The 21139-nt window shown below is 34.1% G+C and overlaps 1 protein-coding gene and 2 non-coding genes across 3 annotated transcripts in view; 2 read left to right on the top strand and 1 right to left on the bottom strand.

Annotated features, from left to right (window-relative positions):
• The window catches only part of EIF3E (eukaryotic translation initiation factor 3 subunit E), a 53256-nt gene extending 35975 nt beyond the window's left edge, over positions 1-17281 (top strand). Inside the window, exons 10-13 of the mRNA XM_047783416.1 lie at positions 719-828; positions 15170-15272; positions 15563-15697; positions 17099-17281. Of these exons, the coding sequence (XP_047639372.1) occupies positions 719-828; positions 15170-15272; positions 15563-15697; positions 17099-17137 (387 nt within the window). The 3' untranslated portion in view covers positions 17138-17281. The remainder of the gene's footprint in view (positions 1-718; positions 829-15169; positions 15273-15562; positions 15698-17098) is intronic.
• Positions 7699-7801, top strand: LOC125130205 (U6 spliceosomal RNA). Its single transcript, XR_007135700.1, has one exon. It is a non-coding gene; the product is annotated as a U6 spliceosomal RNA (small nuclear RNA).
• Positions 17282-18717: 1436 nt separating the features above from the next.
• On the bottom strand, positions 18718-18824 carry LOC125130192 (U6 spliceosomal RNA). The gene has a single exon (XR_007135688.1). It is a non-coding gene; the product is annotated as a U6 spliceosomal RNA (small nuclear RNA).
• Between the last annotated feature and the right edge of the window lie 2315 nt (positions 18825-21139).

Genomic DNA, 21139 nt, shown 5'->3' on the forward strand with positions numbered 1-21139 from the left:
CTAGCTGTCAGTTTCATTTCTGAACCCAAATGTTAGCACACAGAAATGGGAAGAATTTTTTGAAGGACTAAGATCTTAATTTGTCTAAGAAAAGGAAATTATGTAAGTATACCTTTAGAGGTGGTTTTCAAACACTGGACAAAATTAGAATCCATTTATGTATATGAAGTCAAATGTCATGTTATTAAATATTGATATATATTTGTAATGCTGAGTATCTAGGTCTTGCCAAGGCAGTGGGGCACTTGGTTGCTATTTTCAAAGTTGAAATATTCTTTTAATTATGATACTATCTGTGGAATAGGTGCCACCCCTTTTCTCTTTTAGATTTTTAAGTCTGCTTACTATCACAGAAATATGCTTATATTGAGTCCACTCATAACTATTTTAAATAGATGGAAAAGGTATGTTATCTAAGAGCATTTATGTAGGATAATGACAGGACAAAGCTTTGTTACAAGATTGCTTAAGTTGTCAGTGAAACAAGGAGAACATTGCAGTTCTTAGTTCTTGTTCTTGTAGCTTTCATTTACTTGTTTAAATTACTGGAGACTTGAACATAATGTTCTAGATAGTGCTATAGTGTACAACTTGTGTTATTAGATGAGAGAATTGTAGTGAATGGAGTAATGAGTAAAGCATAAAATATTTGAGACTAATTTTTAAAAATTGCTTGTCAACACCATTAATTTTTTTCTTTTATATTTTATACACATAGGTGCTAGTGAATGATTTCTTTTTGGTGGCTTGTCTTGAGGATTTCATTGAAAATGCTCGTCTTTTCATATTTGAGACTTTTTGTCGCATCCATCAGTGTATCAGCATTAAGTAAGAACACCCTGATTTGATTTGTATTTTCTACTTTCAGATTTCTGGAAACTTTCATTTATTATAAAGTTAGACTTAATAGGATTCCAGTTAATTGGATTTTTATTTTATCTCTCTTTGCTTTAGAAGAAAAAAGAAACAATCTTATAGTGATTTATTAAAATCTTAACTTCTGTTTGAATTCTGGAATGGTACAGATCCTACTTCTTTAGTTTCCATGTGTTAAAGGGGACAGCATGATTTTTGAATGTGATAACTTCAAGGTAGTATTATAATAGTCAGTGACCATTTTAAAGGGGTACCCTTTAGGAGTTCCTATTGTGGTGCCAAAGAATCAACAGTGTCTCTGGAGCCCTGGAACACTGAATTGAATCCCTGGCCTGACACAGAAGGTTAAGGATGTAGCATTGCTGTAGCTGCTGCGCTGTAGGTCACAACTGAGGCTAAGATCTGATCCTTGGCTCAGGAAGGCCATATGCCACAGGTGGCACAAAAAAAAAAAAAAATGTTACCCTTTAAAAAGAATACTATTATACCATTACTTAGGGAGAAAAGGACAGCAACCAGTTTTAGAATGGTCTTCGACAGGAGTTCAAGTAAGGAGTTAGTCCTCTAGTAAATCAGAAATACTGTTGAAAAGACCACATTTGGTAATCATTTTAGTTAATTTGTTATTTAATTATATATTTGAATTCTCTTATAGTAAACTGTAACATCCTAAAGTGTTGAAACATGGAAAAATTATGGCGAATTTCAGTTGAAAGTTTCTTTGTTGTTTGAGAAAATTACTGTGAAAAAATTGTGAAACTTATGAGAAACTAGTTTTACATATTAGAATTTGAAAAATAACAGTGGCTTTTGGCCACGGATGAAGTCAAACAGTAAATGATCCATAAATGTTTAAGGACTTACTACTTAAATGCTTACCCCTTAGGAATTATATGTAGACCAAAGTTTTACTTGAGTGCCATTTGTTTTTGCTAAGGCATCCATACTTGCTTGCCTCATTGTAGTGGGTTGTCATTGAAGTGGTTATTCAGAGTTAGAAATATTGTAATTGTGGGGCTTTTCCTATGGGAGTTGAAGCCATGACTTCTATTTTATTAGTACTTTACTGTAGCTAACAGACATATAATTTTAAAAAATTCGATTCTCTTAAAGAATACATGGAAATAGTCCTAATACGCCATTGGTTGGGACAATAGGTAACTGAATTTTTACATTGCTTTTTTTTTTTTAAGATTTATTTTTCAGGCTTAAGGAGGAAGGATGTTAATATTTTGGTTTCCCTTTTAGACTTTTCCCCATTTCTCATGAGAAACTGATCACTTGAGTGGCCTTTTTGTTCATAACTCATTTAACTATCCTTGCTGTGAGCCTTTTGAGGGCAGATTTTAAAAACATCTTTAGCACCTGGCTTACTAACTTTGTATAGATGCTCAATAAATACTTGTTAAATAAATGTTTTTCCTTTGTATTAAGGCATCTGCCCATTATTTTTGTCTGTGATAATGCTTTTTTTGTTTGTATGGTTTTTGTTGGTTTTTATGACAATGTTTTTTTTTACTTTGATGTTTGCTTCAGAGCTACCATGAATAGGAAGGTTTGTTCCAGTTATCCTTTATTAACTCTGGGACCTTGTATTCATTATTTTGCCTTTGGAGATCCAGCTTAATATTTTTAACAGTAAAATATATAAAATGTTTCTCTAATAAGATGTACACTCAAGAGTGACGTACAGCTCAAGGAAGGTAATAGAGTGGGACTGCGTCTGTAAATTTTCATGTGACATTATCATTCTCTAAGGAATTTCTTAGACATCTCAGTGTAGTGTATGACTTTTTTTTTTTTTTGATTGCTGTAGTTCTTTGATTACTGTATTTGTGAGTTTGTGTGTGCGGTTTTAGATAAAGTCTAAAGCATTTAGACTTTTTTAAAGTCCAGATATCTTTTCTCTCTTCTGTTGATAGTGTTGCCTTATCACTTAGGTTGTTTAAATGTTTTTGGCTACCTGTGGAATGTTTTACTTAATTAGGTGATTTTTGAATACATTAATTAATGAATTTCCTTCAGATGCTGGGGAAGAATTTTAGAGCTGGAAGAAATTTTAGTGTGTTTTTAATCCAACAAGACACAGCTATGGAATCATTGACAATAGGACTTCTCAGTAGAACTTTCTGCAGTGATGGAAGTGTGTACATTTCTCAGTATAGTATCCAATAACCATAGGTTTTTTGAGCACTTTAAATGTGGCTCAGGTTTCAGGTTCTAGAACCATGGTTTTTAAATTTTGTGTGTAGGACTTACAGTATTATGAAGATGAATGTGTGTGCATATAAACACATCAAGTCAGAGCCCCTTCATCTTGTTTAGCCTGTACCTCTCTTTAGTTTCTCTCTTAACTCTTTGAACCACATGACTCCGACTTCTGGAAACCCAGTTTTACAAGACATTGACTCAGTACAACTCCTTTGTTTTGTAGTTGCCCATCTATAACTGAGAAACTGAAGGCTTAGAGACATTAGGCTGCTTAGGTCCTATTTAGTGAAAGAACCTGAGCTAATAGGTCTCTGACATTCATGTATTGTCCCTCATTAAAAGTCATTCTTTTTCATTGTGAATAATTGATATTTTTAGAAATAGCAGATTTAAACTGATGTGTTGTTGGTGTTATCACTTGAGCCAGAGGATCAAGATGGAAACTATGTCAGTGTTTAATTCTGTGTCCAAAATTTGTACAGTTTTGTTTTTTATTTTACAAATACAGATTCCCTGAAACCACCCTAAACTTTCTGAATCAGGTTTTCTCTCTATGCTATGCTATGCTATGCTATTCTGTGCTGTGCTTTATAATAAATAGGGCTACTATGCTATTCCATTTAGGATGATAATTCCAAAACATATCCAGGATTGAGAACCAATGTATCAGGTTGCCAGTTTTTTTAGGCACATAATTATAGCTTGCTAGAGTAATGGAGTGAAAAATCAGTGCTTTAATAGTTTTAGTATAAAATGAATTAAGGTAGGGCATGAAGTAAAAAAATGATTCTGAGAGCAGCAGTGAGCTCTCAGGTTGTAAAGTTTAGGGGGGTGATAGTGGGGAGTGTCTGTAGGACCCAGTCCATGGGGGTAGGCTTCTTCATGTATTTAAAGCTGCTTTAATGGTTTAGGAATATGGCTGAAAACAATATTAAGCATCCAAGTTGGGCTTTTATAGATACAGCAGATGTCTTAATTCAGATCCCAAGGACTTGGAATCCACAGTAATGATCAACAATAGCTAATATTTACCTTCAGACAATACATAGAAAAAATTATTGTACTCTAATCTAGAGGTTTTAAAACATAGTTTTACATCACAATCATCTGGAGAACTTAAAAAACCAACTTAAACTTAAGAAGAATAGAATTTTCTGGCTTTACCCCAGACTTGCTGAATAAAATCTTTGGGATCAAGGCTTGAGAATCTGGCTTAAAACTTCCCAGGTGTTTCTTTTGCAGTCAGCCGTAGGGAATTATTGCTCTAAATTAGTGATTTGTAGTCCTAACTCTACATTAGAATCAAGTGGGAAGCGTTCAAAAGAAAGAAAAATAATGGATGACTGAGCCCAACTCCTAAAAAGCTAAAACATTCTCAGGGTTGGGGGGATCTTAGGAAAGCTCCTGTAAGTAATTAATGATGCACAGCCTCTTTTTTAAACTTACACTTACTGAGATGATAATAGATTAGCCTTCATTTGTAAGAAATAATAAAATATTTGTTTCCCTCAATGGTAACATCTTAACAAACCATAGTAGAATATCACAACCATCATATTGATGTTGATATATTCAGATATAGAACATTTTTCTCACCACAAAGATTCCTCAAACTGCTTTTATAGCCATATTCATTTCCCTCCCACCTTGCATTAACCCCTGGAAGCCACTCATCTGTTCTCCATTTCTATAATTTTGTCATTTCAAGAATGTGCAAAACTTATAAAAGGTAGTGTTTAATTTTCTAAAGAGAATAAATACATATGATATACATTATGATATAGTTATGAACAGTATAACTAATACAGTTGTCTAAAGAAAATACTACAAATGGGAATGAGTGTCTCTTCTGGCCAGGCATTTGGTACAAAGTAGGGAGCACAGCCTCAGAACTTAAAATCCAAAGGAAGAAACAAACATTAAGTGAAGAGAAAATTACAAATTATTATAAGCATTTTGAAGAAAAATACAGAGAAGGTAGAATGTCATGGAGATAATTTGTGTATTAAGAAACCAGAAACTAATTTGGATTGAAGGTTCAATGAACCCTGATAACTCTAAATGAAATATCTTTAATAGACTCTTTCCCACTGTATACTAATTATGACAAATTACCCCCATTCACTAGTTTATGCTGGCCCATCTCTGCTTCCAGTTTATTTAAAGTTATTTGATAGTTGATCTTTTTTGGAGGGTGGAGGGAAAGGATATGTCTCTTTGCCTAGTGGGCACATTTTAAATGCTATTCGATATTACAAAACCATGGTTGTTTATTAAATAACTCTTTGCATTTGTGATTTGGAACATCATCCATTGATAGGATTCTTCATTAAATGGCTGTAAGCGCATGTGATAGTCTTATCTTTCTAAAAATGCGTATTAAGAATGTTTTATCAGTTTATATACAGCGCTATAGATTTGTAGGATAAGTTACAAATTTGCTTACCATAAAGTTTGTAACATCTGTCAAAAAAGATTACTGTGGTGGGATTTAATTTAGTATAACTGAATAGTTTATCAGATATGGTGTGTGTGTCTGAAACTTAAAAGCTGTTCTAGGATAACTTTTGGACCAGCTTTCAATTGTAGAAAGAAACAAAGTATGGAAGTAATATTTTGACTGTGTGTGATAAACATATTGGAGCATACATTAATATAATTTCCCTATGGGGGTTAGTTTTGGCTTTTAACAAAAGTATGTATTTGCCAACTGCTCCTGCATTTAAGTTACAAAGTCATTCTGTTTTGCTTATTCTATTAAGTAACATTTTAGATCTTAATATTTTTAAGTTTTTATTACCACATAGCAATTTATATTCTTAATTATACTTCCTGATATTAGAGAGAAATAAAAGAAGTGCATTTCCAGATGGAGATAAAATAGTTTCAGCAGCCATTATCTTTGTATTTCTCTGTTAACCATCAAGTAATATACTAATGAGATGGAAAATTCAATGAGAATTTTCACTTGTCACACACAGCGTTTAGCATTTCTCAATTTTCTTCTGTTTTCTTTTTTCTGTTTCTCCTATTTCCTCCTGACAGTTAATACAGTTTATACTTAACGCTTATTTAATTAGTTGCCATAGCATATCCCTGTAAAAGACTGGAGTTCTTTGGGTATGCTGAAAAGTTAGCCACGGTCTTCAGTGAAAAGCAAGCTAAAGGTTTCCATAGCTTAGTGCTTAAGTCAATACCATTTGAAGTATATTGTGCTTATCAAATTAAATTTGGAAAGCCAGGTTATTTAAACAGGTAATTAATAAGCCTGTGAAATGCTGGACCCCAAATCCTTATTTGTTAAGATATAAGATACATTAGGGCAAGGGCCATAGAAGGATTTGGAAAGGAGAGACTATCTACAGATTAGTCATTGAAAACCTGATAGACAGTCAGCCTGTAGTTGATGAAAGCAGAATTGGTTCTCCAGATTTAGATTTATATATCTTATGTTCTTAAGTGGGACCACTGATCCTAATTACAGAAACAAGAAAAGTATCTGATTTTGTGCTGTCATGAGCATGTTTAATTAATGAAATTGAATAGAGGATGAAATACTTTTACTCTTCCTTGAAATAACAGGACTTTGTATTTTTCCCTTCCGAAGGAGTGATTTACATTTTTATTTAGTCAAAGTTAATAAGCTTTTCCTTTATGGTACTGGATTTTATATTTTATTTAAAAGTTCTTTCTCATAATAGGTTTATATATGATTTATCTGTTTTTTTCTAGGATTTTTATGGCTTTATTTCTTCTTGAATCCATCTAGGATTTGCTGGGGAATAGAAAGTAGCTAGCAAAACAATATGCCCCTACTGATTTAAAGGCCCCCACACCACTTTTTTTTTTTTTTTTTGTCTTTTTAGGGCTCTACCCACGGCAGGTGGAAGTTCTCAGGCTAAGGATGGAAGCTATAGCTGCCATCCTACGCCAGAGCCACAGCAACGTGGGATCCTAGCCGCATTTGTGACCTTAACCACAGCTCACAGCAACCCTGGATCTTTAACCCACTGAGTGAGGCCAGGGATTAAACTCCCATCCTCATGGATACTAGTTGTGTTCTTTACCATTGAGCCATGACGGGAACTCCTACACCACATTTTAAATTCTCATTTGTATGTGGGACTCTTTCTGAACTCTTTTATATATATATAAATATATATAATTGAGTGTTGATTTTCAAACTAGCACTGATTTCTTTCAAAAAAGTTAAATTTGTAGTATGTTTTAGTATTCAGTATTTATTTTCCCAGGAACTAATTGCCATTTTCCCCCCATTTACTTGCTGCTTCTACTTAATGTCTTTTTCATTAGTTCTACTTCAGACTCAATGCCAGTTTAGAAATCTCTTGTCAAAATTGATTATTTTATCAGTTTTATCTTTCTCAAAAAATCTAGACTGGTTGCTCTTTGTGCCAGGTGCATATATGTCTCTTTCTGTCACTTGTCCTAGTGGTTCCCTTAGCCTATGATAGAGCTCCAGTTCCTTGGACAGGATGCTTTTCTTTTTCTTGGCTTACTGTCATATTTGGTAAAGCATATTCTTCAATAGTTTTATAAGGAAGGGGACTTTGGAGGTAAATTTTTTCACATCTAAAATTGTCTATTTGATGCTGTCTTAGGCAGCAAATATACTAAAATTAGAACGATACAGAGATTAGCATGTCCCCTACACAAGGATGACATGCGAATTTGTGAAGTGTTCCATATTTTTGCCTCAATAAAAAATAAAAAAGGAGTTCAGCAATTTCTTATGTTCACTGTTTGTCCCTTCTGAAACTTCCATTGTTTAGATATTAGACTTCATGGACCAGGCTTCCAATTTTCTTATCATTTCCTCAAATTTTCCGTCTCTTTGTCTTTGTTTTCAATACTCTGATTTTCTCAGTATCTTTCAGATCTTTTGTAGAGGAAAAACAAATCTCTATTATTTAATTTCCATGAGCCCTCTATCACTCTTTTTTCTTTGAATGTTTTTTCTTTATAGCATTCTGTTCTTATTTTGTGAAAGAATACCACAATAGTTTTTAATTTTACTAAGGATATTAATGATAGTTTTTGTTTTAGGTTTCTTTTTTTTAATGACATAATTAACATAGCAAAACATTAGTTTCAAGTGCATAACATAATTTGATATTTGTTTATAAGGTGGAATGATTGTCATAATAAGTAGTTATTTAACATTCATCACCGCACATAGTTGTATTTTTTTTTCTTGTGATAAGATTTAATCTTTTGGCAACTCTCAAATATACAGTATAGTATTACTAACTGTAGTCATCATGCTATACATTATATCCCTAGACTTATTTATTTTCTTTCTTTCTTTTTCTGGGGGGCCTTACCTGTAGCAATGCAGAAGTTCCCAGGCCAGGGATAACTTGAGCCTCAGCATCTGCCTGAGCTGCTGTAGTGACACTGTGGGATCCTTAACCCATTAAGCCACAGGGGAACTCCTGAGACTTAATTTATTTTGTAACTGGAACTTTGGATATTTTGCCCCTTCTCCCAACACACACTCGCCCCTCAAACACCGTCTGTTCTCTGTATCTGCTGAGCTTAGTGCTCTTTTTATTTGTTTTAGATTCCACATTATAAGGGACATATGGTATTTTGTCTTTTTCTGTCTGACTTAATTCACTTGGCTTAATGCCTTCAGGGTCTTTCCATGTTGCTGCAAATGGCATGATTTCATTCTTTTAATGGTTGAATAATATTCATGTGTTCATCTCTCTGTCTCATTTCTTCATTCATTCATTGGTGAACACTTAGGTTGTTTCTGTGTCTTGGCTATTGTAAATAATGCTGCAGTAAACATGGGTTTTCATATATCTTTTCAAGTTAGTATTTTCATTTCTTTTGGATAAGTGGAATTGCTGAGTCATGTGATAGTTTTTTTTTTGTTTTTTGTTTTTTGCTTTTTAGGGCTGCACTTGCTGCATGTGGAAGTTCCCAGGCTAGGAGTCCAATTGGAACTACAGCTGCCGGCCTATGCCACAGCAACATGGGATCTGAGCCATGTTTGTGACCTATATACCACAGCTCACAGCAACGCCGGATTCTTAATGAGCAAGGCCGGGGATCGAGCCTGCATCCTAGTGGATCTTAGTCAGGTTCGTTAACCACTGAGCCACGAAGGGAACTCCCAGTAGTTCTATTTTTAATTGTTTGAGGAACCTCCATACTGTTTTCCATAGTAACTATACCAGTTTACCTTATCATCGATAAGGCAGGGGTTCACTTTTCTCCACATTCTTGCTAATGCTGATTTTTTTTTTTGTCTTTTTGATAACAGCCATTCTAACAGGTGCTATTTTATTGTATTTATTTATTTTTTTTAATGGCCACACCTGTGACATAAGGAAATTCCTGGGCTAGGGGTCAAATCAGAGCTATGGCTGCCGGCCAGTGCCACAGCCACAGCAACATGGAAACTGAGCTGCATCTGTGACCCACTCTGCAGCTTGTGGTGACATTTGGATTCGCTCCCACTGAGCAAGGCCGGGGATCAAACCCACATCCTCATGGACGCTTTGTCGGGTTCTTAACCCATTGAACCATAAGCTTAACTTCACTCATTGTATTTTTGATTTGCATTTCTTTGATGAGTAGCGATGTTGAGCACCTTTTCATGTACCTCTTGGCCATCTGTATGGCATCTTTGGAAAAATGCTTACTCAGATCTTCTGCCCATTTTTAATCAAATTATGTGGTTTTTTGATATTGAGATATACGTTACTTCTGTATTTTAGTCACTAACCCCTTAAGATATGGTTTGCAATCTCTCCCATTTGATAGGTTGCCTTTCATCTTGTTGATGGTTTCCTTTGCTGTGCAGGAGCTTTTTTAGTTTGATGTAGTCCCGCTCGTTTATTTCTGCTTTTGTTGCTTTTATTTTTGATCCAAAAAAAATCACAAAGACTAATATTAAGGAATTTACCACCTGTTTTTGTTTTTTTTTGTTTTTTGTTTTTTTAGGGAGTTTTATGGCTTCGGGTCTTAATGATCAAGTCTTTAATTCACTTTGAGTTAAATTGTATATATGGTATAAGATAATAGTCCAGTTTCATTTTTTTTGCATTTAGCTGTCCAGTTTTCCCACCACTGTTTGTTGAGACTTTTCTTTCCCTGTTGTGTATGCTTGGCTCCTTTGTCATAAATTAATTGACCATATATGATTGGGTTTATTTGTGGACTCTGTTCTCTATGTCTCTATATGTCTATTTTTATGCCGACAGCATACTGTTTTTGTTACTGTAGCCTTGTGATATAGTTTGAAATAAGGAATGTGATGCCTCTAGCTTTGTTTTGATTATTTGGGGGTTTATATATTTCTTATTGAAGATAATTCAATATCACTTATCAGGAGCACTCATTAACTAAACGATGTGTATAAGGGATTTACACAGAATATTTAAAATGTCTTTAAGTGGCCTACTGATAGGATTGAGATTGTTATTGTAATCTAAATTATCTAGAAATTATTTTTGAGTTTAAAGTCTAGATTAAGGTTTTTTTCTCAGAAATTCTGCATTTTGATACATTTTTATGTTTTCGTTAGTTTATTGATAGACTGAATTATTTTAAATAAAATAAGCATGATGTAGGATAGCTTAAGCCAGTGTCTTATTTATTTAAGCTTTAATATTAAGGATATTAAATTTTATTTTGAAATCTAATTTTTTATAAAATCAGCAAAATGTAAGATAATTGTGGAGTTTGAGGGTTTCTGTTAATCATTTAATTTCTTTTGCTGTGTATATTTTCCTGTTACTTAAAAGAAACTGGATTATTGCCATATTCTCTAAATTATTCTTGGAGTGATTGGTAGCCTAGGTAACCTGAGATGCCATCAGTAATTTACTAATATTTCTTGGACCCTATTTCAAGTTTTTCTTTGACATGATTTAGTAAGTAAAGGATCAACAATCATAGTGCAAAACAATAAATCCCCAAAGTGGGGTTATGGGTCAGCATGCAGACATTTATTTATGGTTCTTGATGCATTGTTACCACATTATTCCAGCCATGTTGGAATATGAGACTTAGAATATGGATGTAAAGAAAGAAGAGGGATGGAGAATTCTAGTTGGAATTATATACAATTTTCTTTTCTTTTCTTTTCTTTTTTAATCTTAAAATTTGATTTTAAATATTTCCTAAGATAAACTGTCTCCAAACCTCCAGATTAGAGCTGGTTAAACCCTTTTGCATTCACATAGCTCCTTCCATTTTTTTCATCATTACACTTAACATAGCTTATGTATTGGGGGGATTAGGTAATTGTCCCCTACTCCTCAACCCCCAGCTCTAAAGTCTGTAAAGTGGGAAATAGATTATATGTTTTCACTGGCATCTAACACAGTTCGTATTTTGTTGAATGAATGACAAGGAAGAAAGAGAATTGATTTGGTTTGGTTAGTGTGTGGTCATGAGGAGGACTAGGAGAAGGCTAGAAAGTTAGATTGTAGCTCAATTGTAGAGAACTATGAAAGATAAACTTCACAATTTGAATTTATTATTTTGGTAGAACGGCTCTATTAAAATTTTTTAAAAATTTCTGTGGGGTTTTTTGTCTTTTTAGGGCCACACCCATGGCATATGGAGGTTCCCAGGCTAGGAGTTGAATCTGAGCTGTAGCTGCTGACCTACACCACAGCTCATGGCAATGCTGGATCCTTAACCCACTGAGAAGGCCAGGGGTTGAAATTGCATCCTCATGGATGCTAGTCAGATTTCTTTTCCACTGAGCCATGATGGGAGCTCCTCCTCTATTATAGTTTTGAATGAAATTTAGGAATAAACTGATAGTTGGGTTTTAGGATTAAGCTGGCAGCTATGTAAAATTGATTTAAGAAGAGACTCAAGAGGCAGGTTAATTAGAAAACTAGGAGACAGTAATGGAACCTGAACTAGGGTAGTGACTAGGGTAGGAATCAGACAGTATTTATTAATTACTTCCTGTGTCCTGGGCATTGTGCTAATTCTGGATATTTAGCTGTGAACAAGGAAGCTATGGTGCGTGCTGTTGGGTCACATATACAGTCCATCATGAAAGCAGATATTTAACAAAACAACTACAGCTTTATGAATGCTCTGAAAAAATAGCAGGCTGTGAAAGCATCAGATGTGTCATGGTTGAGAGAGGTATCTTGGAAGACTGATGAGGGTGCTGTTTTATATGAGACCCATGTAACACATAGCTAAGTGAAGAGAAAGGTGGATGAACCTTTTAAGCAGAAGGCACAGCATGTGCAAAAGCCCTGAGGTGCTTCAAAACCTGGCATGTTTAGTGAATGTAGAGGTTCAGTCTGGCCAGAGGAGAGTCTTTCAAGAGGAGAGTAGCTTGGATCTCAGATCTAGTTAAAGAGATAATTATAGGACTTAATAGTTGGATATAGTTATCAAGAAGAGGAGTCTGATAACTTAGGCTTAAGACTAAGTATTTCATTATAATTTTAATTATGTAAACAACCTCCATAAGTAAGTTTTATGTTGTAATTTTTTTAAATCTTCATAAAACCAGCTATATACAGTAGCCACTAGGAATAATGTTTCTGTTTTTTAAAAGTATATAGAGATATTGAAGGTTGAAGTTTTAATATATTTAGTACAAATTATTTCATTTATCTTTTCAGAGTAAAATGGTCTTGGCCCCACTTTATTTTGTTAAAAATTTTTTTTAGTGGTAATAAAGTTCCTCATTGTCACTTATCTGCTACTTGAAGGGCACATCCTACAACTTGGAATGCTGTCCTCAAATCCTGAGAACTTACAGTGGCTGTATGCTTTAGTCCTGCTCCTTGTCCAGTGGTGCCAACTTTGTTTTTTTCTTTTCCTTCTCCTTTCCCTTCTTATTTTAATTTCACCTCAGTCCTTTAGGCTTTTCCTAAAACCAAGGTTGCTGCAGTGGCTTAAATGTTGTTTCTTCCAACGTCTAGGTTCGCTTTTGTCTTCCACACTTTTTCTTATGGTCTCTCAAGCCCACAGGGAAGCTCGGGATGGAGAATCGTTCTAAGGGCTTTGCAGGTCCTAATGTAGGCTGGTGCTAGGGTTCAGGAAATCTGAGGAACACGCTTTTCTGGTTGAACAGCTCTGGCCAGGAGAATTCCACCTTCTGTCCACACTTTTTATCCCTCCACCACTTCTGCCTTATTGAAATTGTTCGGCAGTGTCATTCTGCAGCATCATATTTTCCCAAATCTTCTGGTGTTGAGGGAATTGGGGAGGATATGGGGGCTGCATCAAGCCCATGTTGGAAGGGTATGTGAGCAGAGATAATTATGGAGCAGGTTTCAGGCTCTTGAAAACCTGATGCCAGCTCCTTTGAGATCCTTTTCTCCCTTAAGAAGGTCATGCACTTCAGCATTAACATTTGTTTTAATGTTCTGAGATCAAAATTATCTTCCTGTTCTGCTGCTCTTGGAGGGTTAGCATCACAGAAGAGAAGGAAACATACACATCTCTAAAATAAGTCATGCACCAGCAAGAAACATAAGGAGTTTATTGAGAAGTCACAGGAAACACCAGCTGCAAGAATTTTTTACTAATCAAAAAAATGCCTGATTGTTTAAGTAAAATGACTTAACATTTCCCTACTTTTAGTTGTTAAAGTGAAGTGAGATTTGGTTAGAGAACAGTGATAAAGAGAATAAAGTGAAATCAGTTCAGAAATTGCATAGTCAGGGATTCATTTTTCTTTATGTTTGCTAAGACTGTGTACTTACAGCAAAATTGATCATAAAAATCCAAAGAACAAAATTTGATATGTAAATCCAGGGAGTCTTATGGTTGAGTTGGCTCATACTCATCATCATGTTTTTAACTTCAGGCATATTTTAGAGATAAAATTGAAATGATTATGTCTTCATAGATTTAGTTTGTAATAATTTTATTGTTAGCATTAACTAATTTTTTACATTTTGAATGAAATTCTCCTACCTCTTTGTCAATAAATACATAAAATAAGGATGGCAAAGGTCTATATTATTCCCATAAAGGTATTTTTATTAACTTAATTGGTTATTTTTGTGTTCGTTGCTCTGGAATTACATAATTATATGATTGCAGTGTCTTGAATATTTATATTTTAAAATTGGGAATGCTATCAGATTAGGAAATTTTAGCTCGTAATATTCTAAGGAATTATTTTGTTATTGGTATTCTGGCTCTTTTCATTAAACTAGTATTAGCATTAGAAAGCCTGGCAAGTTTGTAAACCTAACGAAGACAAGCAAAAGGGGACAGTTAATGTTTCTGTTTAAACATTTGTATATGCATATACATATATATATTAGCTTCTTAAATACTATACATGCTTACATAGATACTCTTTAATTAGCTGACTGACTGACCTACTAGGCTTGTGCCTGTGTTAGTCCTGATAAATTAAGCCCTGCAGCAGCCTCTTTTTCTGCCTGATCATAAATTAGAAAATGCAGATGACATCAAAGACATTAGTTCATAGATTTGGGTCTTGGTGTGTCTCATATTTTTTCCTCCCCTTTCCTTTTCTCACGTTTTTCTTTGTACGTTTGTCTGTCTCTTTTCCCTTAAATTCAGTGGCTGTTAGGTTATATACTATACAATTCTAGGGAGTGTCTTCAAAATTTATAACACAAACATACATAGCGGGCCCTGAGTTTTAGTTATGCTTTTCATTTTATTATAATTGTTACTGATGCTCCCTGTAATTGGTTTAATTTGTATACTCAAATATTTAATATTAAATATTAAACTGATACTCTACATCAGAAGATATTTTTCTTCTTTAGATCATTACTAGTTAAGCACCTGGTAAGTGTAAGATACTTTTCTGGAAGCTAAAAGAATTTCTGTAAATGCAGAATATGGGACACTTCCCTAAAAGATCTTACAATCTGGTGAAATGAGATGGACTGTGAACAGTACAAGATAGTAATAGCACAAACATATGAACAGTAGTTTTAAAAGTCATAATATTTAAGATAAAGTGGCTCTTAAATACCTAAAAGTTTCTATACAGAGTATAGATCAAAGACTATGTATATAAAATAAAGCTTTTAGACTCAGTTAATGTCTTTTTTGTTTGTTTTTTAATTAGCATGTTGGCAGATAAACTGAATATGACTCCAGAAGAAGCTGAAAGGTGGATTGTAAATTTGATTAGAAACGCAAGACTGGATGCCAAGATTGATTCTAAATTAGTGAGTATTATGATAGCTTTGCTACATACTAGAGAGATTATTTTATATTTTGGAGGGGGGCTTTCATTAGGACATCTATTCTTTGCTATTAAGAATTTATTCATGTGTAGTAGTTCCTTGAAGGCAACAGCTACCTCCTGTTTTGTGTTGTTAGTTGAATATTGTCATCTCTCTACCGTTCATAAAAATATGTGCAGCAGGCAGGTAGTGTTATGGTGTCATACTCATGACTTATGTGGGAAACTCAGTTGTTAACATTACAGGATCAATTTCCCTCTGTCTCATTTTAGGGTCATGTGGTTATGGGTAACAATGCAGTCTCACCCTATCAGCAAGTGATTGAAAAGACCAAAAGCCTTTCATTTAGAAGCCAGATGTTGGCCATGAATATTGAGAAGAAACTGAATCAAAATAGTAGGTCAGAGGTAAGAACCACACCTATTCTCTCTGGGATTTAGCAATAATGTAACATAATTGTCAAAGGGGCTTCACTTGAAAACAAATTAATATTGGTTGTATCTGATTTTGTATTTGTTTATTGGGGGTATGAACATTTTGTTTAAGAAATTACTAAACTGAAAAGAATTTCTCTTAGATATATTATGCATTAATCAAGGAAAGTAAAAAAAGTGTTCGTAGTTTATTATAGTTTTTTCCTTTACTCTGTGTGCCTTCATTAACTCATTTCCTCGGTGTTTTCAGCACATTGTTTTGATACTGGCAAATGGTAATTTACATGTGTTGATCTCTCTCAAGTACTTGAAATTTGTGGTCCTTTTAAATCTAAAGAACTTCTTTGGAAGTGTTGACCTTATTATATCTGTTAACATTGATCTTATAGAATTTGATTTTTATCTGATATTCATATTTAACTGTCAGAAAAATATATCCCCCTTTTTGATAGAAATTTTGCATATTAGATATTAAAGGAATTTGAATGGCCTTGTTAAAAAGACGGAAGAATTAAGAAATTGTCCTTGCCTATTACAACCAAGTCTAGAATGATTGAACCTGAAAAATAACTTTTATACGATGGGTTTTTTTCCTACATGCTTATGGATCAGTCTATATTGATTTTCGTTATGGTATTGATGATATTGTCATTGTTATACTTTATAATTGGTCAAAAACTGTTCCAGGGTTTTTTTTAATTTATTTTATTGAAATATAGTTGATTTACAATCTTGTGTTAGTTTCTGATGTACAACAAAGTAATTCAGTTCTTTATGGATATACATGTGTATGTATGTGTATATGTACATACATACTCTTTTCCATATTCTTTTCCATTATGGTTTGTTACAGTATATTGAATATAGTCCCCTTTGCTATACAGTAGGACCTTATTGTTTATTCTTATGTAATAATTTGCATCTGCTAATTCCAAACTCCTAATCTATTCCTCCCCACTCCTCTGCCCTTGGCAACCACAAGTCTGTTCTCTATGTCTGTGAGTCTCTTTTTGTTTCGTAGATAAGTTCGTTTGTGTCATATTTTAGATTCCACAATAAGAGATATCATGTGGTATTTGTCTTTCTCTTTCTGACTTACTTGGTATGATTATCTGTAGGTCCACCCATGTTGCTTCAAATAGCATTATTTCATTCTTTTTTATGGGTGAATAATATTCTGTTATATACCTAATCAGATGGTATTTTGATGTGTTTGTTTTGCTCTGAGACACCTCACATTTAGTAATTCCAGGGTTTGTTAAAATCTTAAAGAATGTTGTAGAAGTAATGCTGAAAAAATGCTAGTGTCACTTTTTTCTAAGATAGCTTTTCAGAAAATATTTTTCACTCTGTCTGTTTCTCTTTGTATTTTAGGCTCCTAACTGGGCAACTCAGGACTCTGGCTTTTATTGAAGATCTGTAAAGAAAAATGAAGAAAAAAACTGTAAAAGAAAGATGAAATAATAAAGCCATTATATAAAGGTGAAACATTTTAGAAACAACATAATGATTATAAATTTTGGAGACTTTAAATAAAATTGGCTGTGTTTCATTTTATTTCCTTGTGTATGTAAGTGTTTGCTTTTTATTTTTAATTTTTTTAATTTTTTTGGTCCTGCATGCAGCAGTTTGATATGGATTAAACCCCAGCCACAGTGGTGAAAGTACAGAATCCTGACCACTAGCCCACTAGGGAACTCCTCAGTGTGTGCTTTTTTTACCTTTTCATTTTGGAATAATTATAGATTCACAGGAAGTTACAAAAATAGTACAGAGAGGTCCTATGCAACCTAAACCTAGTTCCTCATTTTTAATGTCAAAACTAGGATATTGACATTGGTACAGTGGTGTGAATAGCTCTGTGCCATTTGAGCACTTTTTGTGTAACCATCACTGCAGTCAAGATATAGAGGTATCATCCTCATAAAGGTCTCCCTTATGCTACTACCCCTTTGGAGTCACATCCACTCCCTCCAGCTCTAACCTCTGGCAACCATCAGTCTGTTTTCTGTCTCAATAATTTTGTCATTATGTAGATGTTAATAGCAATGGAACCATACAAAATGTAACTTCTTTGAGATTAGCTTTTTCTGCTCATGATACTCTTGAGATCTGTTCAAGTTAGATATATATGTATTCAAGTTATTTATATATATATAAAACTATTCAAGTTATATATATATCAAGTTATATAACTATTCAAGTTGTATATGTATCAATAGTTTGTTCCTTTTTATTGCTAAGTTGTATTCCATGGTATTGATGTAACACATTGTTTAAATCCATGTACCTATTTTGGGATATTTTGGTTGTTTGCAGTTTGGAGCTAATAACAAATAAGCCTGCTGATAAAGTGCTGTTAGTTGAAGTGGCTTCTGCAGTCACTCTCTAGACAGCTACAGAGACTTAAATAGGATTATAAGTTGAATTTTAGAAATACCTCTCCTTGAATATCATACACACACACACACACATACACACACACACACACACACACACACACACAGTTAACTGGCCACCTAAGATATTTAAGAAGTACATAAAGCCCTGGTTGGCTCTGCTTTACTTATAAGTGATTTGATTTTCACTTCAATTGTTAAACTAAAACTCAGTCACATAAGAGAATTTTCTGTTTCTGCTCTCAAGGAATGGTACAAAGATAAAAAGATATTTGCGTATTGTACCTGATTAGGCCACCCTCAATATACAGTTAAGTTTGAAGAAGGCAGGCCAGATTTGGGCTTTGTGCTGAGGTTTCAGACCTCTAGTCTGTAGCATTGGTTCTTCCAAACTATAAGACAAAGATGCTGAAGCTAGGGGGGAGACTGCTGATCAAGGTATGCCAAATGCTAATTTTTGATTCATCTATAGCTAGTGTTGTGAAAATGTCAAATCTAGAGGATGACTTGTATTACAAAATGATCAAGATTCATAGAGAAAATGTACCAAAATGTGGCATAGATAGAAACATACCCTTCTTTTTTTTTTTTTTTTTAAATAAGGAAAATTTCATGAATTTGCGTGTCATTCTTGCTCAGGGGCCATGCTAATCTTCTCTGTATCATTCCAATTTTAGTATATGTGCTGCCGAAGCGAGCATAAAACAGACGCTTTGGCTCATTGTAGGAGCTAATTCCCTGGGTCAAAAGTACAGATCTATAAGAAATGGAGCAATAGTTACATAAAACTGTATAAAATTGTATATATTACTCAGGCTGTGTTAAAGTGGGAAGAATGTTAAAATGCCAGTGTTTCTGTCTACCAATGACCCAAGGGGAAAATGTTCTTAAAGGCATCATTAATAGTCACTTTTTATCTTAAGACTTTTGCTCAACCAAGCCATGTTAATAGCAAAGATTTCTAGGTGATTATATCACCAGCAGTTAAAAGCAAGTCTGGCAGTTACTAAATGTGTCTTAGAGGATGAGTAAAATCTGCAGGGAAAAAAGATAGGATGCTAATTCTAAGCATTTACTATGTGTCAGGCATTTTTACATCACTTTTTAATTTTTTTATTATTTTTATTTTTTCTTTTATAGTTGATTTGCAATGTTCTGTCAATTTCTGCTGTACAGCAAGGTAACCCAGTCATGCATAGATATAGACATTCTTTTTCTCACATTATCCTCCATCATGTTCCATCACAAGTGACTAGATATAGTTCCCTGTGCCTTACAGCAGGATGTCATAGCTTATCCACTCCAAATACATCTATATATCTGAACAACCCTAAGGAAAAGAAAAGGAATGCAACATTTGAGTGCCACTGTAATTTTTGTGCTGATATTTGTATATTGATTAGGAAACGCACAGGTGATTACTCAGGGTCATACCTAGTAAATGTTAAAGCAAGGAATTGAAAACAGACCTTTTCAGTTACACCATGTCTCCTTAGATCATTATTGCCTTATAAATCAGTCCAGACTAAATTTACAAAGGGTTTAAAGAATATATGTTTAGTAGATTATAAATGAGGATCTTGATCCAGAAAACTGTTCAAGTCCCTTGGCACCATTATCTTCAAATGAGAGGAAAGGGTGTTTTCATATATGTGTGTGTGTGTGTGTGTGTGTGTGTGTGTGTGTGTGTGTGTGTGTGTGTGTATATATATATGTATGTATGTATATATATATATAAAACTCCTGTATAAAGATTTTAAACATACCTACTTACCAAAATCTCCTCAGCTTAAGAAATTGAATGTTCCAAGTAACTCTGAAGAGTTCGTGGGGCCCTCTCTGATTGTATTTTCCTCTTTGCCCCTGAGAAGTAACCATTACCATTACCATGATTTTTATAGTATATGATATAGTATATATATATATAGTACATATATATATATGTATTTCCTTAAATTTCTTGGTAAGGAACACACACCATTAAGAAAAGTAAGGATATTAACACATTCCTAGCAAAAATGTCTGGTTTTATGTATTTCAACATGTGTAGTTAATTGATAATACTTTGTATTCTGTGGCTTACTTTGTCAACACTGAAATTTACCCATATTGATTTATTCTTATTGGTATATTCAGTTCTAGTCTATTTGTTTTTAACTGCTTTCTAGTACCCCATTTTCTGAACGTACGTAATTCATTCAAGCATTGATAAACACAAGGTGTTTTCCAGCTTGTTATCTGGTGTTTTTGGAACCAGCCTGACGATCATGTGTTGCCTAACTGGAAGGTTAAATTCATTTCCTTTTATTGTGATTACGAATGTATATGGACTTATTTCTACATCGTATGAGCTTTCTGTATGTACCGCTTTGGCTCTTTTCCACCCTATTTTTTGCCTTCTGTTTTTTGGTTTTTTTTTTTTTTCTTTCTTCTGCTAGTTGAGCAACTGAACGTTCTCTTTTTATAGTGGTCACCCTGGAAACTTTAGCCCTGTGTATTTTAGGGCGTTCCAGTTACGACTGAGCGGTAACGAACCCAACTAGTATCCATAAGGACGTGGGGTTCAATCCCTGGCCTGGCTCAGTGGGGTGAGGATCTGGTGTAGTTTGCAGACCTGGCTTGGATCCTGCATGGCTGTGGCCGGCTGCTGTAACTCCAGTTCAACCCCCTAGCCTGGGAACTTCCATATGCTGCACGTGTGGCCCTAAAAAGCAAAACAAAAAAACATGTATTTTGGAACTTAATGCCTTAAAATTAGTATCTTTGGCCCCTGCCAACAATATGAAGAAAGCTTTTACTGTAGTTATCTTTCTCAGTTGTGTTCATCATCTTTCCTAATATATATCTTTTACTTTTATAAATTAGATATTATTTTAGACAATAATACCCTTTCTCTTGTTTATTCTCTTTGTAATTAGACTTTTTTTGTAAGTTGCTTTTAGGATCTCCTTTTCATTGGTGTACTATAGTTTTGCAGTGATGTGTCTCAGTGTGAATTTTATTTACTGGTAGTTAC

The sequence above is a fragment of the Phacochoerus africanus genome, chromosome 6, assembly GCF_016906955.1.
Source record: "Phacochoerus africanus isolate WHEZ1 chromosome 6, ROS_Pafr_v1, whole genome shotgun sequence".
NCBI lineage: Eukaryota > Metazoa > Chordata > Mammalia > Artiodactyla > Suidae > Phacochoerus > Phacochoerus africanus.